We start from the raw sequence: 18,354 nt of genomic DNA on the forward strand, positions 1-18,354 counted from the left end.
GTGGCTACCATTTTTAAAAAAATTTAATTTAAATAAAAAAGAAACTGGAACAAACTGACGAGGATCTGATCAGAAACTCTTTCAACTTGTGTGGACTGTCTGTGAAGACTGACGGGAGTGAAGCTGATCTCTCCTCTGCTTCAGAGACAGACAGCCTTGCACTGTTGGATGGCAGGTCTCTGCTCAGTGTTCAGACCCTGCTCGGGACCGGAGACGGACTGCAGAGTACACTGTGAAAATGCTCTGATTGACATGAATGGGAGTGAAGCACTACGGCGTGCACTATGGAGACACCCAGGTCCAACGGCGCAGAGAGGAGAACAGCATGTGACGAGGATGAAGATGAGCTATTGAATGAGGAAGGATTAAGAAATAAAAGCCTCCCTGCCCTCTTGTGGTCATAGTTGACATAGCATATATTTTTGATATATAAGTCGTTTCTAAATATAGGTCGCATGGCCAGCCAAACTACTAAAAAAAGCGTGACTTATAGTCCAGAAAATACGGTACTGTATGCTGTTTTGTCCTTACCACTCTCTGCCCATTCCTTGACATCACCAATCCACTGTTCTGCCATTACATCTGAGCACTGCAGCTCCGTCTTCAGTTGTGCCAGCCTCTCTGCCTCTTCCTGTGCCCTTTTAGATGTCTGAAATGTTTTACAGTTAGAAATCATTATGCTAAATCCCTGGCCAGGAGCAAAAACATAATGGAAAAATAAAGAAGAATATGGAACATACCTTCATGTATCTTGTGGAGAGGGCCTTGTGCAGGGTCTTGTCTTTTTGACAGTTCCAACCCATTGCATGCACAGTGAGCATGTCCACACGTGCTGGTATAAGAAGACTTACATTATGTTCTGCAATTTATAAACAATATTAGATGATAGTACAAACTCAAAAGACTTATTATAGTGAGATACCTGCTTTTGACATGTACTTCGTTGTCAGGGCACAACGGGAGAGGTAACTATTGACCTGCTCCACCTCCTCTCTAGCAGTTGTTCCAGCTCCCTCCTGGTTCCGACCACTCCATTTTATCTGTTGCAAGGATGAGTGGAACGGGGGTACATTAGAGTCAATGAAGCAGTTTGGCAATGTGGACTAATATTATGGACATGGACGTTAAGGCTGTCCATTTTCATAGAAAACACATAGCATATTTAAATAATAGATAACAGACAAACCTCACACTTGGTGGCATGAGCTCTTGCATGCATGATGCTCAGGAAGGGCTTCATCTGTGTCAGGCCCTTGAGAGCTGGAATCACGGCTGCAACCTTTTGCAGATATGGCCAGTATCTGCAGGCAACATCCATGGCAAAAAATGTTGCCTGCCTTGGAAGAATCTCCTTTTGGAGAAAAAGGGGATAAGCTAATATTTCTCCCCGGTACATATTGAGGGCTTTCAATAGGAAGCCATGCCGACAGACAGCAACCTCAACACCTTGCTCGTCGAGTTTGGTGGCAGCTCGCCTTGAGGTCTCCCTTGCTGCTGCCCACTTAGAGTCTCCACATGAGCCCCTTCCCTGTATCTGTGAATTTAGTGCATTAAAAGATTGTTAGTGCAAGATAAGCAGAGGTGGCAAGTAACGAAGTACAAATACTTCGTTACTGTACTTAAGTAGATTTTTCAGGTATCTGTACTTTACTTGAGTATTTATTTTTCTGACGACTTTTTACTTTTACTCCCTACATTTATACGCAAAAATATGTACTTTCTACTCCTTACATTGTAAAAACAGGCTCGTTACTTTTTTTTTTTGACACGACGTAAAAGCACCGGTAAAAGACGTGACGAACTAGAGAGGGAAAGAGGGAGAACAAGAGGGAGGAGGGAGGGGGGGCGGTAGAGAGAGAACCGAGTTACCAACTTGTACTGTAGCAGCGACATGGAGGCAGCAGCATGGAGGAAGGAAGCGGTGGTGGTCGGACTATCCGACGGGGGGGTTGAACACTGTACAATCTGCGCAATATAGCGCATTTATCGTTTACGAGCGGCAAAGCGCAACCTGTCCATGTGCCCGTGTCTGTGTGTACGTGTGCGCGCGTGTGTCACTCTGCTCTGCTCTGAGCCGAGGAGAAAACTTTTCTCGTATCCTAAAAGTTTTATCCAATGAGGAGAGAGAACGGCATGCAGGGCTGTGTGTGCAGCCAAGGGATGCGCCTGAATGTGGTGACGTAGGGACGAGGACCAATAGATCCATGACGAGGGCGGGGGCTGCTAACTCCATCGGCTGACAAGACGTTATGGTGCGTTCAAGGCAACTCGTAACTCGTGTTTTTCCGACCTGTGAAGTGGTACCAGTTCGATCTGGTACGAGTTCACGGGTCAGAAGTTACGAGTGGCCGTTATAGTGACTTTCACAGGTAAAACAGGTCGGAAAAACACGAGCGGGATGCCTGGAACGCTACAAAGTCGTAAGTGTTGTTTCAAAAGCCTGCCTGGAACGCAGCATTAGCCAAAACGACCGGATTGCTTACTTCTGCTTTAAGTACAGAATATGAGTACTTTTGCCACCTCTGTGTACAATACAAATGCCTACGATTGACCATAGTGAAGTACATTAGGATACATTTTGTGTCCGGCAGGTAAACTTAGGCTATGTGAACAATAACATTGATGAAATGGATTCAAGATGAATTATCGTGTGGTTATTTGCTTTGCAGTGAATCGTGCAATGGAAATACTTTTTACTTTTAATAATACTTTTGAGTAAATTTCAGAGCCTGTACTTTTTACTTTTACTTGAGTAGATATTTGGATCAGTACTTTCACTTTTACTTAAGTCGTTTTTTACACAGGTACTTTTACTTCTACTCGAGTAAAGAATCTGGGTACTTTTGCCATCTCTGAAGATAAGACGAGTCAAAACATTGCATCATTCCTTACAGTTATTCGCTCAATAAAGTTTAAATACATGTCTGGCTAACTGAGGACTAGGGAGTACAGACTACATAAGAACAGGGCATGTAATGGTTCCTTTAGTTACAAAACTACTTTGTCAGTGTATCGCTTAAACTTACATTCTTCACTGCCATCTGTACTGTGTGGACAAAATCTGACACCTCACTGTCTTTGGCTACAAACAGCTCTTCAAAAAAGGGAGTGTCATTAGATCTAGGGGGGGAAAAAAAACATCTATTACACACTCTTGTTGTTGCTCATAATAACAACGAATTTACCAAAGACAACTTTAAGCGCACCTTCCGGTATGGCCAAAGCGATAAAGCTTCCTGTTGCCATCTGCTGATACTGCTACCATTTCAGGTGTGCAGGCGGGGCAGGTGAAAGGGGTGTAACAGCAGAGCTGATCTTTTTCATAGGAAGCGTGAGCAAACTCAAGGAAGCTCCGCTGCCTGGAATCCCCATTTATCTGTCCAGACTACAAAGTATATCAGTAAAAAACAAAACAAAAACAATTCGTCTTACACTAATTGTATTTTTATGATATATTATTTTTTTTATCAGTAGTAGCATAAAGTGACTACAAATTCATTTTCATTAGACAACTTTGATTTGTAAAATGACAATGAAACCTTGAACCCTTGCAGTATCATACTTACTCTTCCTGCACAGTGTGCGATGCTCCAGCAGCTTTGCAAAAGCTTGTCTGGAAAATCCAGGCGAGATGACTTTCAGCTCCTGAAAAGAGTTTAGGAGATCCAAGGTATATATTGTGGAGGCACTGGCAGATGCTGGCCAATATCCACTCCTGACAAGGTCCTTCATATCAGGCAACCACTGGTGCTGGCATGTCTGACACCCATATAGTGGCAGATGCAAGTCATAGCGCCCTGATCATAATAAAAGAACATTAGTAATGCACAGTGACACATACTGTAATGTATAGTTAGACTAACACAGGTCTAAATACAGAACTCTTTTTTTTTTTACCAAGATCAAGGGCTCTACTTTCGTGAACTAGGTGCAGGCGGAGCGGATCAGGCCTGCGCCTCGCCTTCGCTTCACCAACGGGGAGTGGTCAGGAGCAGATTGCAATTTTCCTTCGAAACGCAGCGGAGCGCATCCCGCCTACCGTATTTTCCGCACTATAAAGCGCACCTTCAATGAATGGCATATTTTAGAACTGTTTTCATATATAGGGCGCACCGGATTATAAGGCGCATAGAATAGAATATACTGCAGTCAAACTGAGGTTACATTATGCATTCGCTAGATGGAGCTGTGCTAAAGGGAATGTCAACAAAACAGTCGGATAAAGTCAAACAACTTTATTAAGCGTTCTGACAACTCCGTTCCCATGGTAACGTTGTTCAAACGTTAATGCATATTAACATATTGCATATTAACAATATCTCCCAGCCTTGTTCACTCTTCTCCCAAACGTGGAGGGGAACATTTCCCTGATTCAATAAACACGTAGTAAAAGAAACAGTCTGATACCACTAAATCAAACGTTAGTGCATTACTCAACATTGTTCAGTTGGGTCCATGGCACTGGTCCGACCTCCCATTAGTCCGACCTCCCATTAGTTCGACCTCCCATTGGTTCGAACTCCCATTGGTCCGACAATCGGAGTAATGAGAGTTCGAACTAATGGGAGGTCCTCATTAGATCGAACTGGACTAGTTATTAGTCAAACTCTCCATTCTTACCGTTCACTATGCATTTATATCATTATTCATATAGGCTCCACCTGTCAATAAGACACACGTGGAAGAAGAGGTGCAGTTTATGTTTATGTTGTGTTTCACCAACGAGGAGCTGTCATTACGCACGACTTTTACGCACTGCTGCGCGCTCATTAGTGTCCGTAATTAAACCTTGACACTCATATCAAATCAAACTTACATTACAGACAGGTGGATTGGGTTCTCTGTCTCTCTCTCCCACTCCGAACAGACAGACGGACGTAATCAGAAAGGAAACAGAGGCTGCGCATTGATCCTTTTTTCCTTTCTGGGATCAAACGGATCATGTGCATAATTAACTGCAAAACAAGCACTTCATATTAATAACATATAACGCTCATTATGCTTCCAGCCTGTCTAGCCTCTACCTGCTGTTTTTACTAAACTTAACCAACTCCTTTCTTCATTGCCTGAACCTAACCAAAGCGAAATTTACTTTTTTTTTTCTCTCTCTCTCAGTCTGCTGCCAGCAGCAGCAGCGGCTGCAGCAGGCTCGCGCCCGTGAAGTGAGCTCAAGCCGGCCAGGTTCAGCCGTGCTCGAGCGGAGGGGGGAGGAGAAAAAAAAGTGTATTTCTTTTACTCTGTACTCTGGGAGGGGGGGCTTTGATTATCAGTTTACACATCTTGATCAGCATTTATGATGGTTGTGCGCGATCTGACATGATCTGGCTCTCTGACTGAATATGGTGATATTCTGGGCCGCGCGTGTATGTGTGTGATGTGCGTAGAGAGAGAGAGAGAGAGAGAGAGAGAGAGAGAAAGCTGCATGCTCCTATCAATGGAAGAGCTTGTCACAAAGTAGCGATGACAGTTCGAACTAACGGGACCACCCACTGGTTCGACCTCCTATTGGTCCGACTTGTGGTTGATTTTGTCGGAGTAACGGGAGGTCGAACCAATGGGAGGTCGGACCAGTGGGTATTTTGTCGGAGTAACGGGAGGTCGAACCAATGGGAGGTCGGACCAATGGGCGTTCAGTTACAGATGTTACTGGTTCAAAATTGCGGGATTTGTCCTGCACTGCAGGATCGTGTGAACGCGTGTCTTTTCACCACAACTGTTTTCCTCTAGGTGGCAGCACCGTACTAAATACTGCTCAGACGTTTTGGGGACAATGCTGACAGTCACACAATGTAGCCGCGATTAGGAGTGGCGCTGTTCATGATACAGAATACAAGAGGACGAAAGGAGAACTAGCTGCAGACAGTAAATAATATAGTAGCCTAGTTTTTCAATGACAAAATGTAACGACGGCAGCTACAGTAGACTATAGCCCACGTCTCACTCTCTTTTTTCGGTCATCTGTCTCGTCATCTCCAAAATGTGTTTTTAAAATGAGCCAACTACAGTACTGTGCAGTAGTGCCGCAGATTTCTCACTCCGCACCTTGTTTGAGAGTGCAGCTGGATGATTTCTTGTGAATGAACGGGTCTGTGTCACTTTGGGGCTGGGCGATAAAACATAGGATAAATAACTTTCCCTCGATAGAAGACGCGGCCGATACAAAGTCGATAGGTTTCATTCATCCATTTTTTGACAGACAACACAAACAGCCAGTGATAGTGAGAGTGGTGACACCGTCAGCCATGCAGCCGGCCTGGACTTTTTATTTTTAATTATGAAGGATCATCTGCGCAAGGCAAAGATGATAGCATCAACAAAACACGGCGTAACACACGCGGCTGTATGGGACAGGCTTTTATTTAATTCATGTTAATTAATGTTGGATGATCGCGCTGTTTTATAACTTTAAATAAAATCCAGAGTCCCCCATTTGGGGGACTTGAAGACATGCATAACAATAACAGAGCCCCCAGTGCACTGATTATGAAAGAATATGGTCATATTATATGTCAAATTAAACAGCAGAAGCTGGGCTACAACGTGTAAAAAACCATGTTTATATGACCCAAACACAGCCCAAACACTACTCAAACAAACAACTAGACATCAAACTTCATAAAGCACCTCTGTGTGGACCCAGTCGCCACATTTCTGGCTCGTATACTACTGTACATTATGCAAAACACATCAGCGACCTCTCATCTGAACGTAAACATAGAGAGCCTAAGCGGAAGCAGGAAGTAACGGCGCCATGGGACCTCAACTCTGAAAAACTCGCCATTCAAATGAATGAGACTGAACATTTTATTTCGTGATCCGATTGAATTGCGCCATGAGAAAAAAATATGTCCTCTACCTGTTTAAAACATCACGTTTCATGCCGAGAAATCAGCCGTTTATCATAAAACGGCAACAGAAGAATGTATTTTGTGTAAAGACCGCTCTACGGACTACAGATCTGTGTCCCACAAAAAATACGTCACCAACTGACACGGGAAAGGGCGGCATTTGGTGTGTGACGTCACCTACGCGACTTGTAGTCTTTCTGCTTACAGATTCTTCTGAATTTTATTCTACAATAGCTTTACAACAAACGGCTGATTTCTCGGGAGGAAACGTGATGTTTTAAACAGGTAGAGGACATATTTTTTTCTCATGGCACAATTCAAACGGATCACGAAATAAAATTTTCAGTCCCGTTCATTTGAATGGCGAGTTTTTCAGAGTTGAGGTCCCATGGTGACCGTTACTTCCTGCTTCCGCTTAGGCTCTCTATTGGGGCGTCCCTCAACAACCGCGGCTAACACAGCAGCTAGCAGCAGCACGGCAGAGGGAGAAGACAACAACCAGCAAAGTCGAGCAAAAACAGACACTGCGTGGCCAAAACATGGTCGTACATTTGCTCTTACCTTTGCTGTTTTGCCGTGAAAAGGTTGTGTTATGGGTAAATCCACAATATTTCCAGTTGAACTCTGCCAAGTGTTTACATCTGAATCAGCCGGGCCGAAACCCGACGGCTCTAGGACCCTGCACGGAGCCTGACGGAGCGCATACAACCCCACGTTGGCCTGCACGTGGATCTGCTGATCTGATTGGTTCATGGTTGTCACATGGCTGCCAGTGCGGCCAATCACATCGACCTGGGTCTAGCGTCATTCTCTGCTCTCTGTTAAAATGAGCCGCCACTCACTCGAATCGACCACTCCGAAATTGTACAATGATTTTATAGAGAGTTTGAGCTTCATCAGCATTATTCTAAAGGGCACTCATCAAAAATATGATTTTTTTTAGCTGAATATTAATTTTATTAATTTTTTTCTGTGTGTCATCTTCATTTACTCTTCACCAGTAACAGATATACTGAAATTTACACATTCTAGCAATTCCTCATTTTTTCCCTTTACTATGACACCAAAAGTATTCAAATAGACCTTGTGGTTGCAGAGATATACTCATTTTATTATGGATATGCAATTTTCGAGAAAAGGCCTAAAAAATAGGCCTGATTTTATATGTTGTTATTTGTCTCAAACGTCCCACCTATGCGGGTCGTTTGAGACACAGAGGAGGGGCGGTTGAAACAGCATGTTTTAAACAGAAACTACTGACATTAGGCTACTCCCGTTATGAAGCTTATCTGTGAAACGTGCGCTGCTCAGAGACTGGGCAGAACGGTCCCACTTGCTTTCTCCCCGGCTACGTTGGTGGAGATCTCCCACACAGTAAAAGATTTAGGCAACACATTCTTCCAGCTGGCTGTTTTTCTTCCAGTTACAGAAAGTAGCCTATGTGCAAAGTACCTTATGAGACACATTAACATCTCTATTCATATAACGCCCATCGAAACAGCTGATTTACATGTCGGCCGTTAACACATGGCGATTGGCCATTCACGCGGCTTTGTTCTTGGTTTCGGCCAATCAGCTTATAAGCACATGGCTAATTATCAGCTTTCAACCAATCGCACTGTTTTAATGTGTGTGTGAAAGTTATTTTCTTTAGTTCATTTTCGTTTCTTTTGGATTTTTTTTACAACAATGTATCAATATAATATTGTTTTCGTTTCATTTCGTTATAAAAATCAATCCCTTTTCTTTGAAACAATGAGATTGAGCAGCTAAAAACCAGACCAGTTCAACTGTAGCGATTTTCATAACACTATCGCTCCGGATCAGAGGTACTAAGATGCTGATTATTAACTCAATAAACTCAACCATGGCTTGTCTTATTGTTAATCTGAACGCACATGTATAAAGGGCAGAGTCAAGGCAGCAGATAAATCACAAAACATCAACGCGTCCGTGAGCGCAGCGCACCTCATTTTCTCCTGTGAAGAAGAAGAGAAAAAAGAATCCCATGGTCCGACCTGACCCAGTTATTGAATGTTTAGGTTTATTTAGAAGAAGTCTGATTATGACTGCTGCTCTGGATCAGATTATTTGCTCATAATTCGTGTTATTTTCAAACAGTGGCCAAACAACAGATCAATTAATTATTATAGACTATATTTTCCATTTTTGCTAAGCGGTTTGTTCTGAATTAAATAATAGCCTGTCCCATACAGCCGCGTGTGTTACGCCGTGTTTTGTTGATGCTATCATCTTTGCCTTGCGCAGATGATCCTTCATAATTTGTGATACATAATCATCAAGTCATAAAGCAAGACAGGCTTTATCATATTACAATAGTTTCTGTGATTTAGGCAGGGTATACAGTAGTTAGTTCTAGTTTAATAGCCTAGAGTTTAAGCTGTGGATTACTGCACAGATCACTGAGTCATCCGCCTGTCGTCCTCCGTTCTCACAGATGCCACCTGGTGGTTGTTTTGGCACATTGAGGCTTTTCATTAAAACCTCTTGTCTCGCCAAAGAAAAAAAATGCCTGAGTCTTGTGCCGTCTCGCGTGGACCACGCGTGAAGTCCGCAATTTTGAACCAGTAACATCTGTACGTAAACACGTAAAGCTCACTTTTTCAGTTCATTCCCCGTCCTTGAATCCCTCGAATTCTTCTTCTTCAGTGTTCGAATTGAACAGTTGGGCGAGTACGGCATTCAGCATGCCCGCTGGCGGCTCCCTCTCGTCATTCTCCGAGTCAGTGTCGCTGCTGTTGCCTGGCAGTTCAGTGATTATTCCTGCCTTTGTGAAAGCTCGGACCACAGTGGAGACTGATATATCAGCCCAGGCATCCGCGATCCACTGGCAGATAGTGGCGTAAGTCGCCCGGCGCTGTCTCCCCGTCTTGGTGAATGTGTGTTCGCCTTCTGTCATCCACTGCTCCCACGCAGTTCGCAGTCTAGCTTTGAACGCCCTGTTGACACCAATATCTAGCGGCTGGAGTTCCTTAGTTAATCCACCCGGGATGACGGCAAGCACCGAATTAGTTTTCTTCACTTGATTTTTGACAGCATCGGTGATGTGGGCGCGCATGGAGTCGTAGATCAATAGGGACGGAGCTGTGTGGAAAAAGCCACCCGGCCTCTTGACGTAAATTTCTCTCAGCCACTCATTCATTTTTTCCTCATCCATCCATCCATCCCTTCGGGTTAGTTTTGATGACGACCCCGGCTGGAAAGTTTTCTTTTGGCAAGGTCTTCCTCTTGAAAATAACCATGGGTGGAAGTTTCTGGCCATTAGCCTGGCAGGCGAGGACTACAGTGAAGGATGACTTCTCATTCCCTGTGGTGCGTACAGACACCGTACTGGTCCCCGTTTTCTCCACAGTGCGGTTCACGGGAATATCAAAGGTTAGTGGAACCTCGTCAATGTTGGTGATGTGCTCAGGCCGGATCTTCTTTTCATTGATCTTCTTTTCGCAGTATGCGCGGAAAGAGACCAGCTTTTCTTGGTAATCTTTTGGCAGTTGCTGCGAGACGGTAGTTCGTGCGTGGATGGAGAGATTGCGTCTTTTCATAAAACGAAAGCACCAAGAAGGGCCGCCTTGAAATTCATCGATGTTCATGTCCCGTGCTAGCGCAGTTGCCTTCATTCGAATAGTGACTGTAGAGACGCTTCTACTTGCTGCTCTCTGTTCAACAACCCACTGTTCGAGTTTGTCCTCTAACTGTGGCCATCTCGCTTTGTTCCCGCGGAAACTCTTTTTAGTCTTCTTTACCTGGCGCAGTTCATCTTCTTGCTTCCTCCACTTCCGTACCATTGATTCATTGGGGTCATCCCTATGTTCCCACAGCCCTATGTTCCCTCATTTCTAACTTTTGTCGTCACTGAAAATTAGGCCCTATGTTCCCTCAGCCCTATGTTCCCTCATTTCTAACTTTTGTCGTCACTGAAAATTAGGCCCTATTCCCACAGCCCTTTGGTCCCACCATTGGTTGGGTTTAGGCAATGAAGAAAGGAGTTGGTTAAGTTTAGTAAAAAGACCAGGTAGAGGCTAGACAGGCCAGATAGACAGAGTCCAGATAGGTAGAGAGAGTCCAGAGGGAACATAGGGCTGAGGGAACATAGGCACGCTCCCGATTCATTAATGTTGAATTCTCTCGCTGCTGCTCTATTCCCATGTTCTACTGCGTGACTGACAGCCTTAAGCTTTAACTCTGCATCGTAGGCGTGTCTCTTGACAGGTGCCATTTTGGGGTCTCGTCAGTGTGGGGCGCACAATACCAGTGTTTACTGACTACGGTAGCCGCAATGCTGCAAGCGGTGCACAGTCGCACTGAAACAAAGCTGCACCGAAACATTTTATTATTATTAAATTGTTTTTATTGTTTTTTCATACTGAAACATTTTGACAGCGCCGTGTACAACCAGTATGAATTAACCAAATTAACCAATTGATCCATATATAAGGCGCTCCGTATTATAAGGCGCACTGTCGTTTTTTGAGAAAATTAAAGGCTTTTAAGTGCGCCTTATAGTGCGGAAAATACGGTACTTCCCTCCCACCGGCGCAAATGGCATAGAGGGAGGAGAGAAGGCGTGGAGTGGGTTTGACACAGCCGAGTCAGATCTTCACCAATCAAATGAGCTCCTCTCCTCGCCTTTAAATCCGCTGCGCGCGCAAGGCGGACATTTGATTTCACCGTGGAAGAGAAGATTTGAATCAGCACCTACAGATTACAGCATAGACATTCAGCACATCTATATCGACTGTCCCGTCACACTGATGACAGATCAAAGGCTGCACAGATGAAAGATGAGGATGGATTACTGCTGTGTTGACACTACACGATTATCTGCTATATTTATGTATTTACTTATTGATTTATTGAGCCGCATCGTCACGCGACCATAACAAATAAAACTGAAAACAAATAAACTATCATCTCTCACAGCAAACCACAATCAGCCTGGCATCATAGTGAGCAGATATTCACATCTCCCATCTCAGGTAAATTCTAAAGAAAAAAGAAAAAGAGAGACGCTCCGCGATGCTTCCGTTACGCACAGCTGTTTGTTATGTTGTGATCTGTGCACATGTGTTTAAATATAGGTTACTAAATATGAGTGTCTTTATTAATGGAAAAGGGGTGTGTGTGTTTTGTTTTTTGTTTTTTTTTACTGGGCAACAGCTCTCAATCTGTCACAGCAAGTGAGACGGGAGGAAACTGATGTTCTGGTCCGGTCCAAGCTGGCAGTGTCCGGTCGCGCGAACAGACCTCACGGGCTGATGATGCAAAAGTAGTCTGGGAGGGAGGAGGGAGGAGGAGGGAGCAGGTCTATCTATCTATCTAACCTATATTTAAACACGTGTGCACAGATCACAACATACAACAGAACAACACAACAGCTGTGCGTAACGGAGGCATTTCAGTTTTATTTGTTATGGTCGCGTGACGATGCGGCGCTGGCCCCTAATAAATCAATAAGTAAATAAATAAATAAATAGCTGATAATCTGCAACGGCACAGTGTGTAGTGTCAACACCTGCTCTTGGGACATCCACGGCTGTCTCAGTCCCTCCCTGGTTTCATCTGTGTTAATTCAGTCAGGCTGAGTTTCCATTACGCAAGCCTTTGATCTGCCATCAGTGTGACGGGACAATCTATATAGATATAGGTGTATGTGCTGATTCAGATACAATAAATAGGGGTTATTGTGATGATTATTATTATTATTATTATTATTGTTAATTGCATTTAAATGTGCCTGGAACTGTGGAAATCTGCCTGTGGGGTCTTGGTGACGTGTCTGCACTGCGTGCTGGGCAGTCAAATTGCCACTGCGCTGGCTGCGCTTCGCCTTGCGCTGAGATTAGACCAGGTTGGAGCTGGCGAGCTTTCGGCGCACTCTCCGCGCGGTCTATCGGCAACAAATTGTCACTGCGCCACGGCGAATCTGTCGACACCTCCCCCTGCTGCGCGACCACTCCCATCTCAGCGCACAGCAGTCTGCCAATTTACCGAATCCGCTGCGCACCTTGTTGCACTGGACGATAATATCACTTCGCCAGCTGCGTCAGGGCTCGCTTCGCTGCGCCACCCTGAGTTGCGCCAAGAAATTAGGGCCCCAAGAGTTTTTTTCCCCCCCTAGATTTTTTAATCAAGATGACCGGTTTTCCAGCCGACAAAGTGATCATGGGGACATGGCAGGTGCAATGCTGTGCTTGCACAGTTGGTAAGATGCAAACTGTCGAAAAGAAAAGTGAATTCAGATGACTTAACATTCTGTTTGTGGCAAGCACTGGCGACTGGTGATAACATCACCAGAAATGTGCAAACAAATATTATTATTATTGTTAGTATACAGTATTATTATTAATTCTCAATGGTGATCATTTTCTATAAAATGTGTATTTATGAATATGGCATATTTCTAAATTGAATGTAATTTGTGTTAGGACTTTATTTCATGTTTATTGCTCCCTGCTCCCTCACTGCCGCCATTCTCCTGATTTGCTTCTGCAGTTTGGCTATGGAGGCGCGGAAGGTGGGGCAAAGCGGGGCTGCAGCCCTTTCTCAATGCAATGCACTGTACATGGGAAAACATGAATGCGCATGCTCAGACTGTTGGTGTATTAATATAGATGCACGAATTTGATAGCCAGTGGGGTAGTCAGCTTGATGCCACACTACAGCATCATCAGGCAGGGGAGGCGCCACCTCCCCTAGGTCCTAGTGCAGACGGCATAACCATTGACGGTGCAAGCAGTGCGTTGCACCAGGGCCCGGAGCCTATCTCATTGAGACGGCTGTCTCACCACTTGCTGGGGGATCGCTGCAAGTATTCATCTTTAACCTTAACACTGATACAGACCACATTTATGCAGCTGAGAGATTGTATGCAAACTGATTGGTAGATGAGTGATATAAGAACAGTATTTGAACTGCTATGGTGCAGGTTTGCTTCCTGGTTGAAACAAATCATATCATATTTAAAATTGCCTATCTATTAAGTGGCCGGTGCGGTGCCCCACCATTTCTTTTTACATGTAAAAACGTCACTGGTGGCAAGAGACAGAATAAATGAGAACTTGAACAAGAAGACCACACAGTTAGACTTACGATGTCAGACCTTACCTTGTTCATGAGTACAATATTGCCCATCCTCTCCTCTTGAGATACGTATGGACGGGGGAATGGCTTTAAACGAGCCATTGACAATGCTGTCCCTGTTGTGGAGTGGTCTTTTGGTGTGGTACTGTACATCACAGTCTGCCCCAGGGCAGCTGTGGCTACACGTAGCTTACCACCACCGGTGTGAATGTGTATGAATGAATAATGGTTACTGTACGCGCTTTGGGTATCGGGTAACGGTAGAAAAGCGCTATATAAATGTAATCCATTATTATTATTATTATTCACAGTTCCCACAAAACCACTCCTCTGGGAGGCACTCTCTGCACCTAAGCAGAGAAAAAATTGTCATTGTTTTGGGTCAAGAGGTCATAATTAACTAAGCACCAGATTTTTTATTTTATCTACTTTTTTAATGTACATAGATATATGATATTATTTGATTAATGAATATCCAACCTTATAACAGCAGGCTGCTGGCAGAAGCAACACAGTGGCTTGCCGACAGCTTCAGACTCCAAAAGGCATCTGAGGTGGTAGGGCCGGGCCTCCTCTCAGCGGTCTGAGGCTTTCTGCTGCCGAACAGACCATGATGCTGCTGAACCTTTCTCAGGCTCAGCAGGACATGGACATGAGTCCAGTATGGCAGAAAGCCTCTCCATGTTTTGTTCTACAAAGAGCATATGACCAAATGATCCACAATGCATATAGTATTTTGATTTCAGAATAAATTATTGTATATTTACCAAATATTTCTTGAGGATTTAGCTGCACACTGGGTGATGGCAAAGGATCCTCTGCAGAAAGTTCCAAAACCATGGGCACTGAGCCCATGCCTGTAAAACAGTACATGACAGTTTGAGACATCACTGCACCATTAACTCTTAAAAAAAACATATTGATGAACCTTTCCTGAAATTGCAAAATGATACAATTACAATTTGTTTTTCAGTTGAATTTAGCAGCTGATTCACCTCCCATTTAACATTGTGTTTGGCTCGACCCCCTCGGGTCGATCAAGTGCCACCTGATGTTTTCCTATGTTGTTATCTGTGCTGTTACTATGTAATATGCACAGTACTTTCTATATTTTATTGCGTATTGTTATGTACTGTATGATGGTTTTATCTACGATGTGAAGCACTCTGTGTATTCTTACTGAGAAGGGTGCTATACAAATAAAGTACTTACTTACTTACGTACTGATTATTTCTTAAACTATTGGACTACTCTCCATAACTGTATTACATTGGGCTGTTGTTTCACATAACAGTGATCTACTCTGACTTACGTACATAAACAAACCTGTAGTTTGGCTACTACAGCAGCCTGCACGGCCTCCACGGCCTGCACGGCCTCCACGTCTCCCTCTGGGCTTGCCACGTCCGTGGCAGACCCTTGGTGAGGACACTCCTTTGCCATCCTTTGCAGCCTTCTGTTACGTAAATCAATGATCTTGTTAGATTGAGTTGCTGAGTAACTGAGACATGAATTCATGGACAAAAAGATGTTACAGTAAAACCTTACCCTGGCTTCAGCAAGGATCTGATCGTGAATCAACCCAATGGCAAAGTGTCTTCCTTCTTGGCACTGGGGGTCATGGGGGTCAGGATGACACTGGGCCATTCTAAGCAAATATGGACGGACGGACGGACGGACGGACGGATGGATGGATAGATAGATAGATAGATAGATAGATAGATAGATTCAATCAGGGTTGAATTAATGCTGCAAGGGGAAAAAAAAAGAAAATTAATCATTGATAAAAAATGAAAAACATGAGTACTGAAACTGAAACACGTCACAAATCACTCAACTAACAACATTACTTTTTTATTAATCTATTTAGAGGAAGGACAATACACATTCATGGACATTTCTGTAAATGTGCCTTCATTAGCTAGGGGCTAATTTCCAACTGTAGTCCTCTGGCATGATGTTCATCCTGCGCATAAGCAGCATTATAAAATAAAGAATTTAAGTGCACAACAGTTGCTAGCATAGACAACAAGGTCAGCAACGCCTGTAATTCATTATCTGTGTTGAATGATGTCATTTGTTTACCAGGGTATATACAGGAATCTTTAAGTTAATTCTAAAGACTTTTTCAAGACCGTCTCAATATTTTTCAATACCTCACCGCCACTTCAAGCTGTAACCATTTACATCAGTGACACTTTTAACTTAACAGTTTTAGTTTGTGATAAAGACTATAGACCACTATGATGCTACAGAATTCAAAATAGGCTAGGATAATAAATAAAAGGCAAAGTTTATAATAATAAAAATAAAAAAAACATTTCTCCACTCCTAAAAAACCAAAACAACAATCTTATTTTCTTTTTTATGTACCGGTTCATCTTTGTTTTTTTGATAAAATGAATAAATTCACACACTTTCACAATGTTTTTTAGGACTCAAACTCTTGGACAGCTAATTCAGAAAAAATACCTTAAAAATTTAAGACTTTATGAAGTCGTGAAAAGACTTTTTAATACTTTTTAAGGGTCTTAATTTTCCCAAAATTGATTTATCACCGTTTAATACTTTTCAAGACCCCGCGGATACCCTGTTTACATCCGCTCTAGTTTTGGAAGTACAGTATATTTCCCATTCATTTTCTCCATGACTTTTGTCATAATCTTTATAATGAGTTTTAGGCCTGGAATCAATCAGAATCAGAATCAGAATCGAGTCAGAACTGTTTTATTGCCAAGAGCAGTAAAGGTCAGTTTACAGCACAAGGAACTTGTCTTGGTGTCAGGTGCATACATAAAAGTACCAAAAATAGAATAGAATAAGAATTTAGAAAATTAAGAATTGAAATAAAATAAAATAGTGCAAAAGATACGCATATACTATAAACAAGAAGGAAATATGCATATATTATAAATACACATAAAAGAATTGTGCAAAATGTTGTAGTGACTGTCCATGTCCATAGGTTTAGGGTTAACTGAACTGGGGCATTCTTCATTAGGCTGACTGCAGAGGGGAAGAAGCTGTTCTTGAGGCATGACGTTCTGGTCTGGATGGACCGGAGCGGAGGGACTGAAATAGTTTGTGTCCAGGGTGAGAGGGGTCAGCAGCAATTCTGGCTGCGCGTCTCGGGGTCCAGGAGATGTACAGCTCTTGAAAAGATGGGAGGCTGTAGCCGATCACCCTCTCTGCAGAGTGAATGACACGCTGCAGTTTGGCCTTGTCTCTGGCTGTAGCTGCAGCACACCAGACTGTCATGGTGGTGTGGCAGTGTAAAAGTTCACCAGCATCTTCACAGGGAGGTGAAACTTCTTCAGCTGCAGCAGGAAGTATATCCTCTGCTGAGCCTTCTTGGTGAGGGAGCTGATGTTCTGCTCCCATTTGAGCTCCTGTGAGATGGTGGTGCCCAGGAAGCAGAAGGACTCAACCAGGGTCACTGTAGAGTCACAGAGGATGACAGGGGGGAGGGCAGCTTGGTCCTTTCTGAAGTCCACTATCATCTCCACTGTCTTCTGAGCGTTGGGCTCCAGGTTGTTCATGCTGCACCGTGACACCAGACGGTCCGTCTCGCTGCTGTAGGCCGACACGTCCCCATCAGAGATGAGGCAGAAAAAAGTTGCAAAATGCTGCGGGACACGATCAATAGATTAAAGACCCCCTAAAGAGGCATTTTAAAATGTGTAAAAATGCTCCGCTATGACTATTCTTTAATTAAAATTGCTTACCTACACAAAGTTGTTTAAAATAACTCTCCAAGACACTAAAAACACGTCCATTATTTCTCCCTCATTGAAAAATTCATCTTCTATTCATATGCATGACTGTACGGAAGCGCATTGCATTCACTTGATAAAATAAAATTTAGACACCTTATCTCGTAATTACGAGATCCTGATGTCGTAATTACGAGATCTTTTCTCGTAATTATGAGATCCTGATCTCGTAATTATGAGATAGAGAAAAAGGAATGTCTAAGTCCGCTCTTGTCTCAATTAGAATCAGTGGTCCATGGTAGTACAGTGGATAGAGCAGTTACCTCTCACACGGGAGACTGAGAATCGAATTCCGTGGTGGGGCTTATCGTTTAGGCTACATGATGTTTTTTAATTCGGAATTAATTATTCTGAATTAAATAGTTTGGAATTAAAATATTCTCCTTCGAGTTTACACGGAAATAATAATTCAGAATTGGGGTTAACATGGAAAACACATTAAATCACCTTTATTTAATTCGGCTTAACGTCTGGGGGTCGGGAAGCGTTCTGATTGGACAGGGGGTACACGTGTTACGTATTTACGTCTACTGGAAGAAAACAAACTCCATTCTCAGTGTGTGAAGTGAACTGAGCTGCAGCCGCGAGCCGCTCCGCTGCTCCTGAACTTAACAACTTAGAAGCAGAAAGTT

The 18,354-nt window shown here is 43.4% G+C and overlaps 2 protein-coding genes across 2 annotated transcripts in view; one reads left to right on the forward strand and one right to left on the reverse strand.

Moving 5' to 3' along the window:
• Nucleotides 1-18,354, forward strand: part of LOC146970834 (solute carrier family 53 member 1-like) — a 229,441-nt gene that overhangs the window by 89,615 nt on the left and 121,472 nt on the right. The window lies entirely within an intron of this gene.
• LOC146970840 (uncharacterized) lies at nt 681-3,289 on the reverse strand. The gene is made up of 5 exons (XM_085805957.1): nt 3,207-3,289; nt 3,027-3,120; nt 1,187-1,534; nt 923-1,040; nt 681-832 (listed from the first exon to the last, which is right to left on the reverse strand). The coding sequence occupies exons 1-5, from the start codon at nt 3,263-3,265 to the stop codon at nt 681-683; spliced, it is 771 nt and encodes a 256-aa protein (XP_085662083.1). The 5' UTR covers nt 3,266-3,289.

The sequence above is a fragment of the Trachurus japonicus genome, chromosome 17, assembly GCF_045865225.1.
Source record: "Trachurus japonicus isolate A0001 chromosome 17, Traja_1.0".
NCBI lineage: Eukaryota > Metazoa > Chordata > Actinopteri > Carangiformes > Carangidae > Trachurus > Trachurus japonicus.